The following is a 25462-nucleotide window of genomic DNA, read 5'->3' as shown; positions in this document are numbered from 1 at the left end:
AACTGTTCAGCAGCGCTAAAGGGTCTTCAAAAAGCAGTGCAACCCTGTGGTTGTGAGACGTAGAGTCTCTAATAGGCTCTATCTATTGGAAGATACGACAGAGAGAGGAGCGTGTAGAGCAGCCTTTACTAAGGAGAGAGATTCCACTGGGTCGCCCTGAACATTCCTAAGGTACATTCATTATATGAACCGCTGCGTTGGTTCAACTTTCAAGGCAAAGAGGATAAGTGCTGCACTACATTATCGTAGTAATCACTATATTCTCAGGCAGCCCAAATGTCATTGTAATAGTGATTCATTATTCAATAGCCCAGTTTTACTTCAATACACACGGAAATTGAGTGTTTTATTGAAAAATGAAGGTGGTGCGCAGTGGTCTAATTGGGCCTAATGTGGTTATACATGTAGTTCTGAAGACTATGATTTGGTAAACATGCCTTCTTTTTTCTCTGTGTTAGACTCATTTTGCATTCAGTAAACTGAGTGACTGATTCAGAAAGAACAGTTTGCACACAAAAAAGGAAGCACAATTAATTTTGCCCACATCCATAATAATTAATAAGTGATCATATTCTGAGAACATTTACATTCTCTGGTGAAAACAGAGAGGGAGCAAGCCAAGTGGAGTCTCTATGGTTGTGTTTGTAAATTCAATCTGGAGTGCAAGAGTGCGCTCAGAGTGTGCTCTGGGCGTTCATAAATTCAGAGCATTGTCAGATCGTGAATTCAGAGCGTTTTGCTCTCGGAACATTCAGAGTGCTCACTAGACGCTCTGGCCAAGAAGTAGGGCTGATCTGATCTGACCTCACAATGCCAGTCATGCACCCAAGCTAACTGGCTAACGTTGGCTAGCTTGCTATCTACTTTCAGAAACAAAGGAGAGAACACCTCGCTCTGACCATTTTACTCGCCCTTGCAGAGCTTGTTAGGCTGTTTTCGTGTTATCCAGAGCATTGGTGACTGTAACTGTGCTGCTGGCATTAATTTAATTACGCTTGAAGTTTACCGACACCGGCCATATTCAACAGTGTTTTGTGTTTTTAAATTCAGCAGTTATTCTGTGCTCTGGCACTCAGACTAGAATGCTCAGACACTTGGAGATAAGCGGCAACACAGAACCCAAAAACTCAATGGAAAACAGATGAGTCACCACACTATCTCCTTCTTCACAGGTAAAAACAACATATTCCAGTTTAAGGATATTATAATAGCAGATAACAAGACTGTTGTCCCGCCTGTACTTTCAGTGTGTAACAAAAACACTGAGTTCTATTTAACTCATGGGGAGACAACACAAGTCTTCAGGTCTCAGACTGGCAAGGTGAGTCATAATGCGAGCGTGGTTCTGTACACCATACACTAGTCCATCTCTGGTAATAACCTGAGGCCTGATCATGATTCTACACACACACACACACACACACACACACACACACACACACACACACACACACACACACACACACACACACACACACACACACACACACACACACACACACACACACACACACACACACACACACACACACACTGACTGAACCACTGACATCCTGAAGGGGGATTCTCATTAGTATTCAATCTGATGTACAAACCAACCAACGGACAATATATACCGTAACCATTTGTAACATAATGCAGTAGCTGCCTGTAAAGTGTTATGGCTTTGACCATGCATACAGATATCCCCATCAAGTGTCCACACTGTGACAGCAGAACTAGAAAGAGCACCTTGATAGGGACGGCAGAAACAAACTGGTTACCATACTCTCTTAATTCAAAGACGTGCTGTGGTTTGAGGGGCTCAAAGTCTCCTGTGAAGCCATTATTTCATATCCTCCAGTTTCAGTCATAATGAGTCTCGGGGGAGGGCTGGCTAATAAGAAGCATCGTCTTCCACCGAAGACAAAGGGAGACTGGAAGAAGGTTTCAATAAAATGGAACTTGTTGCAGTTGTCCTGCTGTGAATCGATCACATAGAGGATGATAGAGGATAGAAGGGCCTAACATTTTTAAACCTTTTTATAAGGAAAATGCTGAAATATCCATACATGACAAGGCACATATCTGAGGTAGCTTAAGCCTATATGTCAGTCATGAAATGCACATGGTTGAGTATACTGTAAATAAGGCAATCTATTTTGCCTTAACACAGTCTGGAGCAGTTAATTTAATTTACACTTGACAATTATGTTCATTACCGTGAGTCTTGTACACTAAATGAAGAAGCTTGAATGGTTTGAATTCAGGGATGTACCAGGCATTCTGATGGATGGAACTTTATCGAATAGAAATCCAAATTGATTGAGTTTGCCACTGGAATTCAGTGAATACGTTTAAGATGCAGTTTAATTGCCATAACCAATCATATTACATTCATCAAATCAAATCAAATTGTATCGGTCACTTACACATGGTTAGCAGATGTTAATGCAAGTGTAGTGAAATGCTTGTGCTTCTAGTTCCGACAGCGCTGTATCTAACAAGTAATCTAACAACAACTACCTAATACACACAAATCTAAATGGATGGAATAAGAATATGTACATGTAAATATATGGATGAGCGATGGCCGAGCGGCATAGGAAAGATGCAATAAATGATATAACATACAGTATATACATATGAGATGAGTAATGTAAACATTGTTAAAGTGGCATTATTTAAAGTGACTAGTGGTCCATTTATTAAAGTGTTCAATGATTTGAGTCTGTATGTAGGCAGCAGCCTCTCTGATTTAGTGATTGCTGTTTAACAGTCTGATGGCCTTGAGATAGAAGCTGTTTTTCAGTCTGTGCATGCTCTGAGAACCGGGGAGTGGGAGGGCCTTGTATGCATCGCGGAAGTTAGAGTAGCAGTGGTCCAGTGTATTGTCCGCACGCACGAGTGCTGTAATCGATATGTTTATAGAATTTAGGTAGCCTTGTTCTCAAATTTGCTTTGTTAAAATCCCCAGACACAATAAATGCAGCCTCAGGATATATGGGTTCCAGTTTACATAGACTCCAGTGAAGTTCATTGAGGGCCGTCGGGGTATCTGCTTGAGGGGGGATATACACAGCTGTGACAATAACTGACAATAATTCTCTTGGGAGATAATATAATAATAAGGCATTTGATTGTAAGGAATTCTAGGTCAGGTGAACAGAAGGACTTGAGTTCCTGTATGTTGTTATGATTACCCCATGAGTCGTTAATCATGAAGCATGCACCCCCGCCCTTCTTCTTCCCAGAGAGATGTTTATTTCTGTCGCCACGATGTGTGTAGAAACCCGGTGGCTGTACCGACTCCGACAACTTATCCCGAGAGAGCAATCTCTCTGATACAATCTCTGTCTCTCTGGAAGGCAACCCTTGCCATAATTTTGTCCACCTTGTTGTCTAGATACTGGACATTGGCAAGTAATATACTCGGAAGCGGTGGGTGGTGTGCACGCATTCGAAGTCTGACCAGGAGGCCGCTCCGTCTACCTCTTCTGCGGCGAAGTTGTTTTGGGTCAGCCTCTGGGATTAGATCCAATGTCCTGGGTGGTGGTCTGAACAAAGGATCCGATTTGGGAAAGTCGTATTCCTGGTCGTAATGTTGGTAAGCTGACGTCACTCTTATATCCAATAGTTCTTCCCGGCTGTATGTAATAACACAAGATTTTCAGGGCTAACAATGTACCGTCTCTGTCAGCGCCATCTTGCTAACCAAACATCATCAGCTACTACTGCTTTTGGAGTATGTTGGGGCTGACATTATGCTATACTCTGTTGGACTCAAGAGCTCTTATCAATGTACCTTATGCACCATTTATATACTTTGGATTTAATTCAAATGTATACAAAATAACAGAGTGAAATGTTGAGGGACCATGAACCAAAACAATGGATGCCCCTTTGTCCTTTCACTGGTCTCTCTGGAGGATAGAATGAACAATGAAAGCAGTGGGGGAAAAATCCAAGTATTCCACTAGTCCAATGCCTTGGACCTAGACTATTGAATCACATTTTCAAAGTACAAAATGTGGTCCGATTTCAGGCCCCACACACTCGAAAAGTGGTTCCTTCGTATTTCAAATGTTTTTCAAACCTGCATGTCTGTCAATAGTGAATGGACCAAGCCTCATTGTGCTGTGAAACATTTATGAATAAATAGACTACAGCTGTATCGTAACTGTCACTCGAGGACAATGTGAATTGAAAGGACCATGTACAGTTCAGTATGGCCTTAGAATCTACACAATAAAGGAAAGTTACCAGACAATATAAGAGGGATCCTACTGAATATACCTAGAAATCTTACATGCTGTGAAAAAAAGAGTGGCAATTTAAGTATTCCCAGTGTTGCCCAATCTGCTGCTTTTGATAATACCAGATGAGACACTGTTACTGCCATGGCAACAGAACAGACTGGCCCGCGGTAGCATGGGAAGATACTGCAATTCAGATGTGAGAAAAAAACACCCTGAACAAATCTGAATTCATGAAAATCCAACATGCCACTCATCCAACATTCCACTTTACGTTGCACTAAATACCTTGAATATTTACATATACAATGGCTATGAAGGGGTTTGGGGTACAACAGCAGCACATGAAGGTACATATGTAGCCTACATATGCATCTAAAGCTCTGCAGTACATTGTGGTTTATACAGGTTATACTTTCTTTAGCTTTGACATTATTGTTTGGTTAGAAGATTTCAGAATTATACTCTCAGCTGATGATGCCAGCATGTTTTCCCAGGTGATTTGTTTAGTTAAAGTTGAATAAGAAATGTGGTCAATAGATGATGGTTTAAATGATGGATTACATGCTTTGCTGTTCACTAACTGATGATAATTTTGTCTCAGCTGATTGGAGGTCATAATGAATTATTCTCTGGGAGCAAATCTTTAATATTTTCTGTGATAAGCGTGTGTGTGTGTGTGTGTGTGTGTGTGTGTGTGTGTGTGTGTGTGTGTGTGTGTGGGTGTGTGTGGGTGTGTGTGTGGATATAACATTTTGGTTCCATTATTAGACTCCACTAATGAAGTCAGTCAAGTTCTTTGTTTTATTGGTATTTCATTCATTTGTTTTCTTGATGCCCAGAAATGAAATCTATGAGAATAAACACAATCTTAACCCCCCAAAATAAATAAAAATCTCTCTCCATTTTCCAAACTACGTCTATCACATTTTAAAGATGTCGGAGGAGACCCTAACTAAATATTTAAATGCAGTTGATAATAAAATGAGTTTCCTTTGTATAGTTTGGTTGCCTCTCCCATAAATTGTTGCTGCAATGTGGTTTCAGTAGTAAAAGCCTACTGTCAGTAGGCCATAAAGTTATCTAAGGGGACAAAAACACTCACATGGAAACATTGTATTGGTCTGTTAACCTCGTGCACACAAACATCGACTGGATATACAGTGTATGACCTCATGCTCTCGTCACAGGCTAGTGCGTCTCGCTTCATCTAACAGCTCTAGTGTCTGTCACCTAACAGTGTGCTCTTTGACTGCATGGTGCCTGCTGTTGCTGCGACTGCATTTGTAATTCAGTTTGAAAGCCTTCTCAGTTACAGTTGTTGTACAAACCTCAACTCCACAGAGTTCCATTGGTGTAACAGAATCATAGGATGAAAAAAATAATGCAGAGGGTTCAAGGGTTCTATTGATGGAACAATCAGAACACAGTAAGCTTGCTGACGTTACAAAACAGCATTGCAAGTTATACAATGTGCCATGCGTATCACCCCAGGGCATGATAAAAAGAGCAGGGAAGGCCTGGAACAAATATTCAATTATTACCAAATTAATTATCATTTAAAAACCACAATAGTACTGAGCAGGGATTCTTGTGGGAGAACTCAGAGGCAAGAATGCATGACAGAGCACGTTTAGTCAGTCGGTACCCAGAACAAACAAAATTCATTTTAGGGGTGAACAAACGTTAATTGAGCCAGTGAAAAGCTAGAAACACACACACACCAATCTCTCTTTCTCTCTCTGAGATTAATTTCATAAAGAAAAAAGAATTCAAACTTCAAGCTATCTCATGTCTAGAAGATGAAAATGCACGATCTACAAATAAAAAATAACTTTGAAACTTGCATCCAGTTCTTAGGGAAAAACCAACGCCACATCAGAACCCTATTTGTTGAGATGTTGGTGGAAGAAAACATTTCCTCTGTTCCTCCAAGTCTTCAAATTACACAGCTAACATATGTTTAAAAAAATGCTTGGTCATTGTTGTTCAAACATTTATAATCGGAAAATCTGTAGCCGGTTCTTACATGTCTTTTGATCCTTTGTCTTCTACTGTATCTCGCAGCTGACAACGGGTTTTAAATAGTCATGAAATGCTAACAAAGCTGCTCACAGCATTATAATAGTCAGCATAAACAGTCAGCTAGTCAAGTGGGACAACAGAACTGGATCACATATGAACATTGACAGAATGACAGCTGGCTTTTTAAAAGATGACAAAGAAGAAAAACCCATTACATTTATTGAAAACTCTCGGGTCTTTCTGAACCACAGTGGTGACCTAAGAGCACACTGGTGAAAGACCAAAATTGAATCACAGCAATTCCTAGTAGGAGGCTGGAATGCCTACTTATACAGGATGAAACAACCTTTTAACAACATTATTCAGTTTCTCATTGCATGAAAATGGACCTCAGACTAGGGTCATTTCTTTCATGAATAGGACATGTGCGGTAGAACATGTTGTACAGTTATTTGGCCTCAAGCTCAGTAATCCACCATTGTGGCCATTCATAAAGATAAACCTAACTGCAGCCAATTAATTTAAATGAGTTGGGAACCGCAGCACCCCTTTTGACTACGCAAGACCGACTGCAATCAAGTCCGTGGCAGGTAAAAATACTTTTACTCGTTTAGTTTCCACATGCGTGTGTTGGTCATGATGTGTGAGGGTGCACTGACATAATGTATTTTGAGGACTGGCCTAAGTTGTTGCTCTTAAGAGCTTCTTGCGCCAATGAGTTATTCGTTTTTCCGGGACGAATTTAAGGGGATTAATAAACATTCAGAACGTGTAGGAATGAGGCAGAATTGATTTTTAGAGTGACATTAACTTGAGCTCCACTTGTTTTGTTGCTGTAGTTTAATAGGAAAAATCATTTGCGGAAATGGAAGGGCAGACTTGGGGTGGCAGGTAGACTAGTGGTTAGAGTGTTGGGCCAGAAACTGAAAGGTTGCTGGATCAAATCCCTGAGCTGACAAGGTCATTCTGCCCCTGAACAAGGCAGTTTACCCACTGTCCACGGTAGGCTATCACTGTAAATAAAAACTTGTTCTTAACTGACTTGCCTAGTTAAAAAAACACCTTTATTTAACCAGGTAGGCCAGTTGAGAACAAGTTCTCATTTACAACTGCGACCTGGCCAAGATAAAGCAAAGCAGTGCGACAAAAACAACAACACAGAGTTACACATAAACAAATGTACAGTCAATAACACAATAGAAAAGAAAAATAGAAAAATCTATGTACAGTATGTGCAAATGTAGAAGAGTAGGGAGGTAGGCAATACATAGGCCATAGAGGCGAAATAATTACAATTTAGCATTAATACTGCAGTGATAGACGTGCAGATGATTTTTTAAATATTTTTTTTAATTTTACCTTTCTTTTAACCAGGCAAGTCAGTTAAGAACAAATTCTTATTTTCAATGACGGCCTAGGAACAGTGGGTTAACTGCCTGTTCAGGGGCAGAACGACAGATTTGTACCTTGTACAAGTAGAGATACTGGGGTGCAAAAGAGCAAGAGGGTAAGTAATAATATGGGGGTGAGGTAGTTGGGTGTGCTATTTACAGATTGGCTGTGCACAGGTACAGTGATCGGTAAGCTGCTCTGACAGCTGATGCTTAAAGTTAGACAGGGAGATATAAGACTCCAGCTTTAGAGATTTTTGCAATTGCTTTCAGTCATTGGCAGCAGAGAACTGGAAAGAAAGGCAGCCAAAGGAAGTATTGGTTTTGGGGTTGACCAGTGCAATATACCTGCTGGAGCGTGTACTACGGGTGGGTGTTGCTAAGCACAAGCATTTCGCTACACTCGCATTAACATCTGCTAACCATGTGTATGTGACAAATAAAATTTGATTTGATTTGATTTGATTTGCTATGGTGACTAGTGAGCTGAGATAAGGCGGGGCTTTACCTAGCAAAGACTTATGGATGACCTGAAGCCAGTGGGTTTGGCGACGGATATGAAGAGAGGGCCAGCCAACGAGAGCATACAGGTTGCGGTGGTGGGTAGTATATGGGGCTTTGGTGACAAAATGGATGGCACTATGATGGACTACATCCAGTTTGCTGAGTACAGTGTTGGAGGCTAATTTGTAAATGACATCGCCAAAGTCGAGGATCGGTAGGATAGTCAGTTTTACGAGGGTATGTTTGGCAGCATGAGTGAAGAAGGCTTTGTTGCGAAATAGGAAGCCGATTCTAGATTGTAGATTGGAGACACTTAATGTGAGTCTGGAAGGAGAGTTTACAGTCTAACCAGACACCTAGGCATTTGTAGTTGTCCATATATTCTATGTCAGAACCGTCCAGAGTAGCGATGCTAGTCGGGCTTTATTTTTATTTAAATAAAGGTTAAATAAAAATAAAATAAAAATAGTACTTGGTTTCCCACCGACCGACTACGCCTGAGCAAGGACTAGATGCTTGTTTTACAAAAACAGAATCATTTATTCTTATTGTATGTATCAATTGCTCTCTGGAATTAAATAATCCTATAGTAGTACTGCACGCTATGGGCAAATAAAATGTATTGCGTTTTTTGAACCAAACCTTCCGATTGCGATTTTATCTGCAATTATAGACCAAAACACTTGGATAGACTGTTGGAATCATATACATAAAATAATCATTCTAATTTTATGGTTGGAATAGAGTGGGCCCTTGGAATGCAACTTTGTTTGGCATGGCAACGAAAGTAAAGTAAAAAGTAACAGAGGAGATGGTTGTGACAGAGTAGGAACCAAAGTGTTGGACTGTGTTTCCCATGGGACCCTATTTAGATTGAAATTGATAGGTACATTCAGATGAAGATGTTAGAGTATTAATTGAACAAGCAATGCTGATATACTCCCCCACTGCTACCAGCCTGTAATAGAGCAACAGTTTGCTAGCAAGGTTTGCCCTATCTCAGTGGATTTAGCTACCCAGCTAGCTAGCTATAGCGATTAACATTAGGCACTAACACACATTTTTAGGCAAATTTCAAATCAAAGGTATTGGTCACATGCACGTGTTTAGCAGATGGTATTGCGTGTGTAGCGAAATGCTTGTGCTTCTAGCTCCATCAGTGCAGTAATATCTAACAAGTAATATCTAACAGTTTCACAACATAAACCCAAAATACACGTAAATCTAAGTAAGGAATGGATTCAGAATATACATATATGTCAGAGCAGCATTGGTCTAAAATACAGTGGCATAGTATAGAATACAGTATAAACATATGAGATGGGTGATGCAATATTTACACACAATTAAAGTGACTAAGATACCGTAGAATAGTATAGAGTACAGTTTACACATATGAGATGAGTAAAGCCAGACATTATTCAAGTGGCTAGTGTTTCATTTTCTTAAAGTGGCCAATGATTCCTAATCTATGTCTACAGGCAGCAGCCTCTGATGTGCTGGACGTGGCTGTTTAACAGTCAGTGGTGTAGTATACAATGCAATACAGTAAATACATACTGTGTGAGATGGGTGATGCAATATGTAAACATAATTTAATAGTGACTAAGATACCATAGAAAAGTGTGGAGTCCAGTTCATACATATGAGATGAGTAATGATAGATACGGAAACATTATTATAGTGGCTAGTAATCCATTTCTAAAAGTGGTCAGTGATTTCTAATCTATGTCTATAGGCAGCCGCCTCTGATGTGAAAGTGATGATGGCCTGATGGCCTTGAGATAGAAGCTGTTTTTCAGTCTCTCGATCCCAGCTTTGAAGCACCTGTACGGACCTCGCCTTCTGGATGATAATGGGGTGAACAGGCAGTGGCTCGGGTGGTTGATGTCCTTGATGATCTGTTTGGCCTTCCTATGGCATCGGGTGCTGTAGGTGTCCAGGAGGGTGGGTAGTTTGCCCCTGGTGATGCGTTGGGCAGACCGCACCACCCTCTGGAGAGCTTTGCGGTTGTGGGTGGTGCAGTTGCCGTACCAGGCGGTGATACAGCCCGACAGGATACTCTCAATTGTGCATCTGTAAATGTTTGTGAGGGTTTTGGCTGTTGCGCCTTCTTCACCACACTGTCTGTAGGTGGACAATTTCAGTTTGTCAGTAGTGTGTACGCAGAGGAACTTAAAGCTTTCCACCCTCTCCACTGCGGTCTCATCGATGTGGATAGGCGGGTGCCTCCTCTGCTGTTTCCTGAAGTCCACGATAATCTCCTTAGTTTTGTTGAAGTTGAGTGAGAGGTTATTTTCCTGGAACCACACTCCCAGAGCCCTTACCTCCTCCTTTTCCTGTAGGCTGTCTCATCATTGTCGGTAATCAAGCCTACTACTGTTGTGTCGTATGCAACATTGATGATTAAGTTGGAGGCGTGCTTGGCCACGCAGTCATGGGTGAACAGGGAGTACAGGAGGGGGCTGAGCATGCATCCTTGTGGGGCCCCAGTGTTGAGGATCAGTGAAGAGGAGGTGTTGTTTCCTACCTTCACCACCTGGGGGCGACCTGTCAGGAAGTCCAGGACCCAGTTGCACAGGGAGGGGTTCAGACCCAGGGCCTCAAGCTTGATGATGAGCTTGATGATGAGTGTTGAATGCTGAGCTATTGTCAATGAACAGCATTCTTACATAGGTATGCCTGTGCAGTGTGGTGGCGATTGCATTGTCTGTTGATCTATTGGGGCAGTAAGCAAATTGAAGTGGGTCTAGGGTGGCATGTAAGGTGAAGTTGATATGATCCTTTACCAATCTCTCAAAGCATGATGACAGAGGTGAGTGCTACGGGGCAAATAACCTTTGCTTTCTTAGGTAAAGGGATCTTGAAGCACGTGGGGACAACAGACTGAGAATCGGGAGATATTGAATATATCTGTAAACACACCAGCCAGCTGGTCTGCGCATACTCTGAGGACGCGGCTAGGGATACCATCTGGGCCGGCAGCCTTGTGAGGGTTAACAGACTTGAATGTCTTACTCATAGTGGCCACGGAGAAGGAGAACCCACAGTCCTTGATAGTCGGCCGCGTCGGTGTCACTGTATTATCCTCAAAGCGAGCAAAGAAGGTGTTCATTCTGTCCGGAAGCAAGATGTCGGTGTCCGCGACATGGCTGGTTTTCCTTTTATAATCCGTGATTGTATGTAGACCCTGCCACATATGTCTCATGTCTGAGCCATTGAACTGGGACTCAACTTTGTCCCTATACTGACGTTTAGCCTGCTTGATTGCTTTTCAGAGGGAATGACTATACAGGTTTGTATTCTTCCATATCCCCAGTCTTCTTTCCCTGGTTAAATGCGGTGGTTCTATCCACTGTTTCAGGTTGGGGTAGGTTTTAATAGTCACAGTGGGTACAACATCTTCTATGCACTTCCTGATAAACTCATTCACCGTATCAGTATATGTGACAATATTATTTTCTGAAGCTACTCTGAACATATCCCAGTCCTCGTAGTCAAAACAATCTTGAAGCTTGGATTCCGATTGGTCAGTTCCAGCTTTGAATAGTCCTTACCACGTGTGCTTCCTGTTTGAGTTTCTGCCTATAGACAGGGAGGAGCAAGATGGAATTGTGGTGCAGGGGAGAGCCTTATATGCATTCTGGAAGGTAGTACAACAATGGCCAAGAGTTTTAGCAGTGCAAGTACAACAATCAATTTGTTGATAGAATTTCGGGAGCCTTTTCCTCAAATGTGCTTTGTTTAAATCCCCAGCTACAATAAATGCAGCATCAGGATATGTGGTTTCCAGTTTGCATAAAGTCCAGTGAAGTTCTTTGAAGGCCGTCGTGGTATCAGCTTGAAGGGGGATACAGACCGCTGTGGCTATTATTGACGAAAATTCTCTTGGGAAATAGTACGGTCGGCATTTGATTGTGAGATATTCTAGGTTGAGTGAACAGAAGGACTTGAGTTCCTGTATGTTATCACATTTACACCATAAGTCGTTAATCATAAAATATATACCTCCACCCTTCTGCTTCCCGGAGAAATGTTTGTTACTGTCGGCACGATGTACTGAGAACCCAACTGGCTTTACAGAGTCAGACAGTATATGTCGAGAGAGCCATGTTTCCATGAAGCAGAGTATGTTACAATCCCTGGTGTCTCTCTGAAAAGCAACTCTGGCCTTGAGCTCATCAACTTTCTTATCCAGAGATTGGACATTAGCAGGTAAAATACTCAGGAGCGGTGTACACGCTTCCTAAGTCGGACCAGAAGACCGCTCCGAGTACCTCTCCTCCGCCGGCTTTGTTTTGGGTCAGCCTCTGGAATAAGTTCAATTGCTCTGGGGAGATTGAACAAAGGTTCTGCTCCAGGGAAGTCATAAACCTGGTTGTAATGTTGGACGTTCTGGTGAGTTACCGTCGCTCTAATATCCAATAGTTCTTCCCGGCTGTATGTAATGACACAAAACAATTCCTGAGCTAATAATGTAAAAAAAATAGTACAGAAACAAACACAATACTGCAGAGTTTCTTAAGAGATAGTCGCGATGCAGCCATTTCCTTCAGCATCATCATAGACCTAAAAGGTTTTTTGCAGCTTGCTAAGACCAACAAACTAGTGTTTTGCAGAAAGCAAGTTACACAGACAAATAGTATAATATGAAAAACATGTGGATTTTTATTAATAAGCAAAGTGGAAAGCTGCGTCATTCTTGTTTGGAAAAATCTGTTGACTGCATGCTGTTTGGTCATTGTGAGTGAATCTCGAGCATGGGGAATTGGTCTGCTTGAGTGACGGGAAGTGGGGCTTGGTGTGTGTGGGATTGGGAAGTGGCCAAAGAGGAGCAACAGAGAGAACTTGAGCAATAAATCAAAAGTAAAACAAAAGTTACATTTTAAAATATCGCAGCCTCTTGCAAAATGGATAACATTTGATTAATCGTGCAGCCCTATCCTATAGGACATTGTTTCTTATCCAGGTCCTGGGGATCCAAAGGGGTGCACATTTTTGATTTTGCCCTAGACTAGCACTAACACACTGGATTCAACTAATAATCTCACCAAAAAGCCTTTGATTAATAGAATCTGGTATGTGAGTGCTAGGGAAAAAACTCAAATGTGCACCCCTTTGTGTCCTTGGGACCAAGAAGGAGAAACACTGGTATAAGATATTATGGTTGCCTCCAAAATGGAACCCTATTCACACTACCTTTGACCAGGTAAGTATTGTAACTATATAGGGAATAGAGTGCGAAAGAGTGCTTGTTAGGAGCTCTTAGATTTACATGCTCAGTGGGTGCCGTGATAATATCTAAATCCATTAGACATAGCATTATGTCAATCAGCCCCAGTAATACCAGCTAGCGACCTATCACAGATACGTCTCTCACCCCCTCGACACCTGCTGTCGTGGAGAACACTCAAGATGAAAGGCGATTTCAAGTCTTAAAGAAGAACACTGAGCTTCAGCAAAATGCAGTGATGAATACTGATTCTGTTTATTCGCAGATCTATGTGTGAGAAAATGCCAGGGTAAGGCGTACCCTAGAGGGACTTGTCTCCGCTACACCTGTCAAGAATAAAGACTCTAGTATTACCTCAGTGCTATCAGATTATGATAATCAACTTCTCGCTCACTATAGCTGACAAGTCCATCAAAGAGTGAGAAACAATTTACATGCTCTGCTGGGCATAGACTCTTGAAGGTGGCTAACCAATAGATACATATCGATAACAGCCTTATCTTTGGCAGGAAAACATGATCATTTCACCGTACTCTTTAAACCACAGTAGGACAATTGTCCTTTAAATAGTTAGCCTAGGCCTATAATCTAATAAAGATAACAGTCATAGGGCGTATTCAAGCAAAACGTATGTACAGAGGTTTCCAGGATATGGCAAAACAACATTTCTCTCCAACTTTGAGAGAGCATTGCATAAATATTTTGTTGAATTTTAAATCAAATTGTAGCCAAACAAAAGTTTGGTCTGAACTTCTAAATAAGTATTATGGAATAGGCCACTTTTTCAACTGAGTAAAAAATTGTTAAGCCTTGCAATAAAATTCTATTAAAATTAAATCCTACTGAGTAGCTCTCCCACTGAACTTGAAAAGAAAATGTCTTAGCAGGCATTTCAGGATTACAAGGAAATATTATGAAGGGGTTTGCAAGTGGAAAGCTTTATGCAATAAATATTTCAATTGCAAAGCATTCTTAAGTACTTGATAGATGTGCGAATTAGGACTGGCTCTTATTTGTTCGATCTCTCAATGGGCTCAGTGCTATTAAACCACTGCCACAATGTGGACATGACAATTATGATCCAAATCAAAACTAATTTTGATTTTGTATTGAGAGACCTCTTCAGAGAAATGTCACATCCACAGCCAATTAGATTTTGTCCTTTGAAAATGTAGCGGATGGCAAAGTTAGCAGCGCTACTGCCTTCTTGAGTCCTGAAGTACTGTAGCCCCCAGACCAAGAAATGCCCTGGCTTTACCACTACCACTGAGTCAGTGATATTGACAGTGCTCCTGCAGTATGTCGTGGTGTGTGTTCAAATCCAAAGACCACAATTGCATGAATAGACCACACTATAAGCACTCATACATTGCTGAGCATTTCCAAGTGAACCTGGAAGATATGCCCCATAATGTAGTCTTTAGCTGAAACCTATTCAACAATAGCTCTTGGACACACTTAAATTAAACTCAGAAATAACATTGTAGCGAAATGAGGAACGTCACAAAAAGCCAAAGCCGAAACCAAATCGGTGCGTGAACAGCAGCCTTCACCTGTGAACTGATGAGGCTCTCTTCTCCAGACTAGCACTGCAGAGCAGCACAGCTTTGATTTCCCTTCTTTTATTAGCTAAACCATATGGGGATAGATGAAGGAACTGGTACCGAAAGACTGATGTCTGGGCAACTCTATGTGTATATTTTCTGTGTTGTTTCGAATATACAGCAGGTTTGTATGATGGGTGGAGGGGGTTACAAATACATTTTTGATTGACATTGAAAATGTAAATTGTGATCTTTTTCTATTTATTTTTTTACTTTAAGGTGAATTTTAATGCTTTCCAAGCTCCATTGTGTCACACTCCAGACTTAATGGAATTCCTTCCTCGTTTACTCAAGGTCAAAGCTCATCCCTCCCACAATCCTTTGCATTGTAAATCTCTCTCACCAGACCTTTCTAGGGGAATTTGAATAATTTAATGTTTCCTGTGGCATTTCTCTAAATATTGGTCTATAAGCCTACTGCTTTTTTTTAACAAAAATCTAATTCACATTATCACAATGAAAAGAAATGCATCAAATGACGTAAGGGTGGAATCTAATTCAATCATGTCATAATTAATCTTGACTGATTCCCATGTGTTACGCACAGCTCTGAGCATAATCAGTGTGTGCCATATAGCAGGTTATCAACAGAGTGGTTACCCCCATAGAGGGTTAATGGGATAGATGTAGTGTAGCACTGAGCTCACTTCTGGATCAGTAGTATGTAGTCCTTCTGGCATCCAGCCCAACAGTGACAAATGCTTTTCTGCATGGGGGTGCATGATGTAGTATATTGTGGCGATGCTTCATTCACTCCATAAAAACACAGCAATACCTGATTGTTGGTGTGTGTTTGAAATTGGTGGTTTGATTGATGTTTACTGCTTCAACACAATCCTTTAATTATCAGATATGGTGTATGACAATGAATGTGTAAGACCACATGTGCATTCAACCACCAGCGCCAATGGAATGTGCATTCACAAAGATGGGCTCTAGTGGGCACTAACTTAACCAGGTCTTTGACCTGGAAAGTGTTTTCAATCAAGCATTACAATGTAAATTACTGATGAAAGATTTGCTGTTCCAAGGCCAAAGACTGTTGCTTGGCAACAAACATGGAAATTAAGATATTTCCATTTCATACAAAAAAGGAACATGCAATTGAAATGACAGTTGTGACTACTTCACAAGCAACGTGGGATTTCAGTTTAAATGTCCCATTGCTTAGACAAGAGAGTTCACCAGAATACCAAATCACAGTCACAGTCTAATCATATAAGCCCACACTGGATATGCCAAGCCATGTGCCAAGTTCCTATTTCAAGGTCTACAGAAAGCACAGCGTTAATACTCTTAGGATACAAAATGTCTTCTGAATGACCACATGCAGTTGGTTCACACAAACTCACTTGTCAATGGCCAAATATTACTCTTCTCAAAACCTGTAAAAGCGAGGTTACATGATTCTATTGCTGTGAATATGAAAGTCTGGGATAGAAACAGAACCCTGCACATTGGTGTACCTGCGTATTCTTCTTCTTCTGATAAGCTAGCCACTGGTTTGGTGGTAAAGTAATCCTGAAGATACAGTAAGTCTACTCCGTCTCTACTGAGAGTCAAACCCCTGATTGACTTTTTGTCACACCCTGATCTGTTTCACCTGTCTTTGTGCTTGTCTCCACCCCCCTCCGGATGTCGCCCATCTTCCCCATTTTCCCCAGTGTATTTATACCTGTGTTCTCTGTTTGTCTGCTGCCCGTTCAGGCTTGTCTCGTCAAGCCTACCAGCAGTTTTCCAAAACTCCTATTTTTCTCTACTCCCTGTTTTCTAGTATTCCCGGTTTTGACCATTCTGCCTGACCTGACCCTGAGCCTGCCTGCTGTTCTGTACCTTATGACACTGCCCTGGATTACTGACCTCTGCCTGCCCTGACCCTGAGCCTGCCTGCCATTCTGTACCTTTCGGACTCTGCTATGGATCACTGACCTCTGCCTGTCCTTGACCTGTCGTTTGCCTGCCCCCTGTTTTTGTAATAAACTTTTGTTACTTCGAACTGTCTGCATCTGGGTCTTCTCGTGAGCCGTGATACTTTTGTCCATTAGCATACACATGGCTTAGAGGAATACAACAAAGAACGGACAACGTTATGGACCAGGTTACTTTGAAACAGGGAGAGAATTCCATTTACTTCATTTACCAATCTATTGCCGTCAAGCACTCACGATAGGAGGAGAAATGCTATGAGTGAATCAGTGTTCCAATAAACCTTCTAAAATGTGTATAGCTCCAAGACTATTTGACTAACTTTGTTATCTGCTTCATTTTGCAGCATAACTTGAAATGTATAAAGAGTTGGAATGTTACCAGTAGTACTGTAAACTAATCCTAAACCAGTCCTAAGCGCTATATAGCTATTTCAGGTGCATATGATGCCATGTTCGTCAGAAGAATGTTGCAAAGCAATCCAATGAAGAGGGCCATGCCCGGGGAAAATCAGTTGAATCATTGAATCATTCTAATAAAATAAATGCAAATAAAACTATTTCACCTGATCAAATTTAAGGTTGCGACTAGCTTCGAAGCGTTTCTAGTTCCACCTGAGAGGGCACAGGGGAATGACATACATAATGTGAGAGAACTAATGAGCCCTCTCGGAATGGAGCCTACAGTACTTTCTGCAGAGTCACATTGAGGGTTTGAAAAGGAATAAGGAGGAAGAAAGGCCTTTCTGCTTGCTGCTACAGTACTGCCAGAAATACTGTACATAAAATATAATATATAAAGCTTTAGTAAAGCATTGGCTTAATCAGACACTTTTCTAGTTAGAATACTGTACTGTGTTGTGTCAGATTGATTGTGATATTGATATCAGTGTGTCCAAAGGATTTTCCCAGTGAAAATAATACCTGCTTAGTTCTTTGTTTGGAAGAATATTCATTTAACCATTAATATGAGAGCTGAGGTTTTTAAGATGATGAGTAGGCACAATATCAAATTCAAACAAGCCAAGATTCAAACTTTTGAAAGTTTATTGTAGCCTACCAGTGTACTGTAGATCAAAACTATTGGGTGAGAAAATTAGAATTTCCCTGAACCAATACCTCATATCGCCACCAGATTCACATTATCTTGAAGTACTAACAATGTAGATGTCAGTTTAAAGCAGAACCTATGACTCAGTCAACTGTAGCTACAGGTACTGGGTCTACAGTTCTGTTATATCATCTGGACTAATAGAGTGTTTCTATTTCAACTCATCACTTCATTATCCCTGAGGTGCACAGGGGTGGGGCAGCACTCACACAACTTGAAACATAAATCATTAGGCAAAGGAAATATATTACATTTCTGTAGCACTATGATTAGCCTAGCCTAAATCCTGGGAATGCACACATGCAGTCTTTATATAAAATTATATGAAACCATCTTAGGCTCCAAATTGTAAGCTAAGCTGTTTCCATTTCATTTCCTTTTCAATCACACACACAGCATCATCACACACCGTCTCCATTTCCTGACCACAATGGTAACATCATAGGCGTAGGTGACATTTAACCAGGATACTAAAAGTCTGATCTGGTGAAATGTCAGTTTTATTTGACCAAAGTATAACATTTAGGACACTACCTAATGAGCTTACTGATTTGGAGGGAGATTTTTTTTCTCTCATTCACACAGGATCAAAATTAATTCCTTAGAGAACTGTGAGATCAATAGAAGAACTTGGTCCATCATTTAACAATAAACGAATCAGTAGTTGGTTTCCATCCAATTGGCAACAGATTTCCATGCACATTTTTCCCACCGTTGGTGTGTTTCCACCAAACTGACTTGTTGCAGATAACAATCTGTGCATGATAAACTCTACACCTGCATTGCTTACTGTTTGGGGTTTTAGACTGGGTTTCTGTACAGCACTTTGTGACATCAGCTGATGTAAGAAGGGCTTTATAAATACATTTGATTTGATTTGATTTGATGATGACGTAGTGCAGTGTTTCCCAACCCTGGTCCCCGAGTTCCCCCAACAGTATACAGTTTTGTTGTAGCCCTTGACAAACACACCTCATTCAACTCATTGAGGGCTTGATGATTAGTTCGACAAGTTGAATCAGGTGTGCTTGTCCACGGCTAAAATAAAAATGTGTACTGTTGGGGGTATTGGAGGACCAGGGTTGGGAAACACTGGCGTAGTGCACACACAAATGTACTTTTTTGCTTAAGTTTTCATGTAAACATCTCAAAAACTGTTGCGTTAAATAGAAAATGTGCCTACTGGTTTTGGCACGTGCTCGCAGATACAGTGCGGTAAGCTAGTCTACATAATGAGATTAATACGGATAAGAGCGAGAATATTTGTATTTGTCAAACGGCAGTCACTATTCATCATCATGTCACCAGAATCAGACCCTCTATATTTATTGGAAAGGAGCATCAAGATCACTGTGCACTTTCACCACCCTGTGAAGTTCCTCATAAATTACTGAATTTCATCTGTAGCCTAATAAACTGCATGGTTTCCCGAGTTGTAGTGGGAGGACCATATACCATATCATGCATGACTCCAAGTTTACCTCGATATGATGATTTTTATATCAATATTTGCGCATAAAGGTATTTCCACCGCCATATAGCATTACTATATTACCGACACAAAAATATCCCATCATGTCATACAAACAAATGATCTGTTGGCATTCAAAATTGTACTGAAACTTCCTGTTGCAATCATAGCTGTCGTGATTTACTCGCATAAAAACGTGGTTATTGTTATTGGTCGGCGGCATAACTAAATGGTATATGAATATAAGTATGCATTAACACACGACAGACTGTGCCTTGCCAGGGAATTATCGCACACCTCAGCGGTGTGAGAAAGCACGAGGACCAAGGCCTCTCTGTTATTCTGCTATATCTGACAGCCTTATGTAAAGTTGGCCCAGTGTGTTGATAAGGCATTTTAAATGTAAAAACATTTTCCAAAATGTCAAATCACAAATAATTATTCTCATACATACAGCATGTACCACATGTACCAGAGTAGTTGTCATGATTGACAACACATTTCACAATAAAATAATGGTTTTCTACGTCACAATGTGAATGTACATCAGAATTTCTCAAACAAATATTCCATGAATCATAAAGTCAGTTATCAAAAAACACATAATAAAACACCAATTAATATAGGTTAGGTTACACAACTACACCATACCCAATGGTAATGCTATTGGAAGTTGCTGCCAAGGGCACATGAAGTATGTAATCCCCTATCTACATCGTTATGAGTACTAGATTTACACCGTTTTTTAAGTACACATAAAGTACTGTTATACTCTGGCCAGGAGGTTTCAAAACTTCAATATACCCCTAAACTGTAATTACCCCTAGGGGGATAAATACAGTTGTATTGAATGTAACTGAATATGGTGGTAGGCCTATTTTGTTAATGCCCCACACTATATTTAGGGCTGAGATTTGCCAGGGACCTCAAGATACGATCATTGATACTTAGGTAACGATACGATATGCATTGCGATTTTCACGATTCTTAAGATTCTCACGATTCTATATGTATTGTGATTTGATACTGCAATTTTATTGTGATTTGATGTTTCAAAAAATTGCTCACTGTACAGTATGTCTGCTGAAGAGGGACATGAGAGAGCATGATAAATTAATTGTTTTATTATATACAGCACCAGTCAAAAGTTTGGACACACCTACTCATTAAAAGGTTTTTCTTAATTGTTACTATGTTCTACATTGTAGAATAGTAGTGAAGACATCAAAACTATGAAATAACACATATGTAATCACGTAGTAACCAAAGAAGTGTTAAACAAATCAAATTAAATCAAATCAAATCCAATTTTATTTGTCACATACACATGGTTAGCAGATGTTAATGCGAGTGTAGCGAAATGCTTGTGCTTCTAGTTCCGACAATGCAGTAATAACCAACGAGTAATCTAGCTAACAATTCCAAAACTACAACCTTATAGACACAAGTGTAAGGGGATAAAGAATATGTACATAAAGATATATGAGTGAGTGATGGTACAGAGCGGCATAGGCAAGATATAGTAGATGGTATTGAGTGCAGTATATACATATGAGATGAGTATGTAAACAAAGTGGCATAGTTAAAGTGGCTAGTGATACATGTATTACATAAAGATGCAGTAGATGATATAGAGTACAGTATATACATATACATATGAGATGAATAATGTAGGGTATGTAAACATTATATTAGGTAGCATTGTTTAAAGTGGCTAGTGATATATTTTACATCATTTCCCATCAATTCCCATTATTAAAGTGGCTGGAGTTGAGTCAGTGTGTTGGCAGCAGCCACTCAATGTTAGTGGTGGCTGTTTAACAGTCTGATGGCCTTGAGATAGAAGCTGTTTTTCAGTCTCTCGGTCCCAGCTTTGATGCACCTGTACTGACCTCGCCTTCTGGATGATAGCGGGGTGAACTGGCAGTGGCTCGGGTGGTTGTTGTCCTTGATGATCTTTATGGCCTTCCTGTGACATCGGGTGGTGTAGGTGTCCTGGAGGGCAGGTAGTTTGCCCCCGGTGATGCGTTGTGCAGACCTCACTACCCTCTGGAGAGCCTTACGGTTGTGGGCGGAGCAGCTGCCGTACCAGGCGGTGATACAGCCCGACAGGATGCTCTCGATTGTGCATCTGTAGAATTATATTTTATATTTGAGATTCTTCAAAGTAGCCACCCTTTGCCTTGATGACAGCTTTGCACACTCTTGGCATTCTCTCAACCAGTTCCTCTGTCCAGTGTCTGTTCTTTTGCCCATCTTAATATTTTATTTTTATTGGCCAGTCTGAGATATGGCGTTTTCTTTGCAATTTTGCCTAGAAGGCCAGCATCCCAGAGTTGCCTCTTCACTGTTGACGTTGAGACTGGTGTTTTGCGGGTACTATTTAATGAAGCAGCCAGTTGAGGACTTGTGAGGCGTCTGTATTCTCAAACTAGACACTCTAGTGTACTTGTCCTCTTGCTCAGTTGTGCACTTGGCCCTCCCACTCCTCTTTCTATTCTGGTTAGAGCCAGTTTGCGCTGTACTGTGAAGGGAGTAGTACACAGTGTTGTACCAGATCTTCAGTTTCTTGGCAATTTCTCCCATGGAATAGCCTTAATTTCTCAGAACAAGAATAGACTGACACGTTTCAGAAGAAAGGGCTTTGTTTCTGGCCATTTGGAGCCTGTAATTGAACCCACAAATGCTGATGCTCCAGATACTCAACCACTCTAAAGAAGGCCAGTTTCATTGCTTCTTTAAACAGCACAACAGTTTTCAGCTGAGCAGGCATAATTGCAAAAGGGTTGTCTAATGATTAATTAGCCTTTTAAAATTATAAACTTGAATTAGCTAACACAACGTGTCATTGGAACACATGGTTGCTGATAATGGGTTTCTGTATGCCTATGTAGATATTACATAAAAAATCTGCCATTTCCAGCTACAATAGTAATTTACAACATTAACAATGTCTACACTGTATTTCTGATCAATTTTATGTTATTTTAATAGACACACTTTTTTTTCAAAAACAAGGAAATGTCTAAGTGACCCCAAACTTTTGAACTGTACTGTACATGTAGGTAGGTGTAAAGTGACTTTATTACTGTATGATTGACTCTATACCAAAACCAGATAGTATACCCAATAACAACATGCCCTTCACAATGTATGAACAATACTGTGCTTTTTTTCATGAATGTCTAGATTAGATCATAATTTGACCTGCAAATGGCACCTCATGGGCAGAGTATCCCAACTTCTACTGTATATCACCGCCTGAGATTTCAGTGTTCCATGCTACTAAAATGTATGGATTTAATCATGTATCATTACTTCTCTTCACAAAAACAAAAGCTTAGAGAAATTAAGGACGTGTCTCTAATTGTGCATCATCAGTTTCTCATCGCTCACCTCGTCTTTAGCCATGACCACTAGAGTAGCCTGAACCACAACTAATACTTTTCTTACAGTAGACTACTATCTAGAAAAATTATAATTACAGATAGCCATTGACAGTGTTCAAGGGCTAGGCTACATTGGCAGTGTACAATATTATTAATGTGACCGTCATGACCAATTCTGGATTTCCCTTTAGGCTATGGATCACCTTTAAACATGTACAACTTTCAGCACAGCAACACCACAGCAGGTCTCAGGTGAGTAAATGTACCTTGTCTGTAACAACACAAGCATGAAAGCTTTTGGTTTTAATCCAAAGTTACTGTGACAATCAATTTCTACGCTCAGCAGAAGCCTTATGTGAATCTTGAGGGAGCATTAGGACTACACAAAAACCAACATGTCCACTTCTGCTTCTATGAGGACAATGGGGACAGTGAAATAGTTCCAAGTTCTCTGAATCAAGATATTAGGTGTTCCTCGTCAAGCCTCAATTAATATAGAAACTACTTAACTAAAACGGTTGAAATCCAAACTTTGTTAAGTCTGGAAAAGAACACCTAACACAAACCCAGAGGCAAACCCCAAACCACATAACCAGAAATGATTTGAAGAGACTCACGGTAGTGAAGTTCCATGGGTAACACTCCGATCCCCGGAACGTGCAATGCAGCAGCATGTCACTGATATCGTGGCCCGTGCGGTTGTAGAAGTCTGTCATGTTGAACTGCTTGGGCTTGAAGTTGAGGAAGTTGGCCTTATCCTTGAGGGCGTCCAGCACCTCGGGCTCGGCCAGGTGAGTGTTGGCTATCTGATAGTTGGAGTTCAGGAGGGCCAAGAGCTCCCCCACATGATACAGGTCGTTCCTGGTGATCTGGGAGAAGCGGAACTCGTTGAGGTTGCAGAAGGTCACAGCAGGGAAGGTGAGGTTAGGCGCCGCCACCTCATCCAGTTTAGTGACATGAGGATACTCAAAGTAGTAGGACACGCGGTCCATGCATACCAGCATCAGCAAGGCCAGCGAGCCCAGGAACGAGAGTGTCCAGAGGAAGCGGCGAAACGTCATGTGCCCGTAGGCAAATATGTGGCTCATGCCATGTAGAGTGGACATGTTGGCAAATGCTTGCAGGTTGGAGGGCCGAATGCTCTCGATGCTTTCCTCTGAGTCCCCCTTCATGGTTGCAGGTGAGTGATCCTCAAGACGCTAGTATTTCCTCAACAAGAACTTCAGGTTCGAGAGACTTGCTTAGCAACAGAATGTAGCATAAACCAACCAGTCACCAATGTTTTGGCGCGGCAACCTGAGCCTTTTATTCCAACGATAATCTGCAAGTGGCAAATTCTAACCTCTATCTTAAAATTTCAGCCGCTTTTACAATTTCTCTTTTATAACAATTCACCTTCCAGAGGGTCTTAGTTATTCCATGTAGTCCCAGGTCTCCCCTTTTCTTTGAAGCTCCTCTTCTATTCTCTTTCTCTCTAGCTCTCACTCTGTCTCTCTCTCCCGCTCTGCTGTCTTTTGTAGCAGAACCAAACACAATGACAGCTCCAGAAACACCCACTTCTACCAAAAAGGGAATGCCTTCTGTACCCTGGGCAGTGTGAAAAGGATAATGAAAAGAACAAACAGGAGAAAATAACGGTCGGAAGTGAGGGAGAGGAGAGGGAGAGATGGGGACTGGTAATGAAAGGGCTGCGGAGGGCTGAAGAGAGGGGTTCAGCCTCAACAGTCAATGGGACCCTTCCTCCTCCTATCGGCATGAACGCCACTACATTTCGGTGATAAAGGGATGCAATGGATTTTGGAATGGAGGAAGGAATAAAGAGAGAGAGATGGCTCACTATCCTTCGCTGCCTCCTTAATTTACTTTATTTTCTCTCTCTGCCACTCTATTCTCTCTTTTCTCCAGATGAAAATGATGAGGGGGGTCATAGACCTCCCACTAACCCACCTCTCCTGTGTGGTTGACAGACAAGCCCAGTGTTGGTAGGTAGCCTCCACGGTATGTACTTCCTTGCTTCGCTCTCATCCACAATTAGCAAGGAAGCCCATGCACATCTTGATGCTTTACGGCCACCTTCGCCATCCGAGCCACTAAAGCCTGTTCATCGCCATTAGCGTTTCTCCTGATCTCAACATACAGATTTCTATTCTTCCCTCTCTTTCGCTCCCTCGCTTGCTCGCTTGCTGCTCTTGCTCCCTCCCACCACCACTCTTTCTAGCCCCCCCTCTCTTTCTCTACCTCTTTAGTAGTCAGGATCCATCCTACTGCCGAATGGCTGCTTTGCCTGTGTGTCTGTGCTCACAGGGGGAGTCTCTCATTCTGTGCTGCCGGTAACTTCACTATTGTTATGGTTTTCTAATATGCTCTAACGGTCAGCGTCTGTCATCTGCAATTCAGTGATAGCTCCTACTGTGTATGGGAATGCCACAGGTTGCATGTAGACATGGATGTCAAATTCATAGCCACAAAGAGTATGATTTATCTGTAACAGGGTATGTGGTTGCAAGAGCCTACATCTTCACACAGCTGAGAGCATGTGTCTCCACACCTGTCAAATAAATGATCCAAACATTG

General features: G+C 41.2%; 1 protein-coding gene across 1 annotated transcript in view; it reads right to left on the bottom strand.

Annotated features, from left to right (window-relative positions):
* LOC112260629 (acid-sensing ion channel 1C) overlaps positions 1-25079 on the bottom strand; it is a 163731-nt gene extending 138652 nt beyond the window's left edge. Inside the window, exon 1 of the mRNA XM_024435898.2 lies at positions 23506-25079. Coding sequence (XP_024291666.1) covers positions 23506-24060 — 555 coding nt within the window. The 5' untranslated portion in view covers positions 24061-25079. The remainder of the gene's footprint in view (positions 1-23505) is intronic.
* Between the last annotated feature and the right edge of the window lie 383 nt (positions 25080-25462).

This window comes from Oncorhynchus tshawytscha, linkage group LG10 (genome assembly GCF_018296145.1).
Source record: "Oncorhynchus tshawytscha isolate Ot180627B linkage group LG10, Otsh_v2.0, whole genome shotgun sequence".
In the NCBI taxonomy this organism is placed as follows: Eukaryota; Metazoa; Chordata; class Actinopteri; order Salmoniformes; family Salmonidae; genus Oncorhynchus; species Oncorhynchus tshawytscha.
This window is presented reverse-complemented; position numbering and strand designations above follow the sequence as displayed.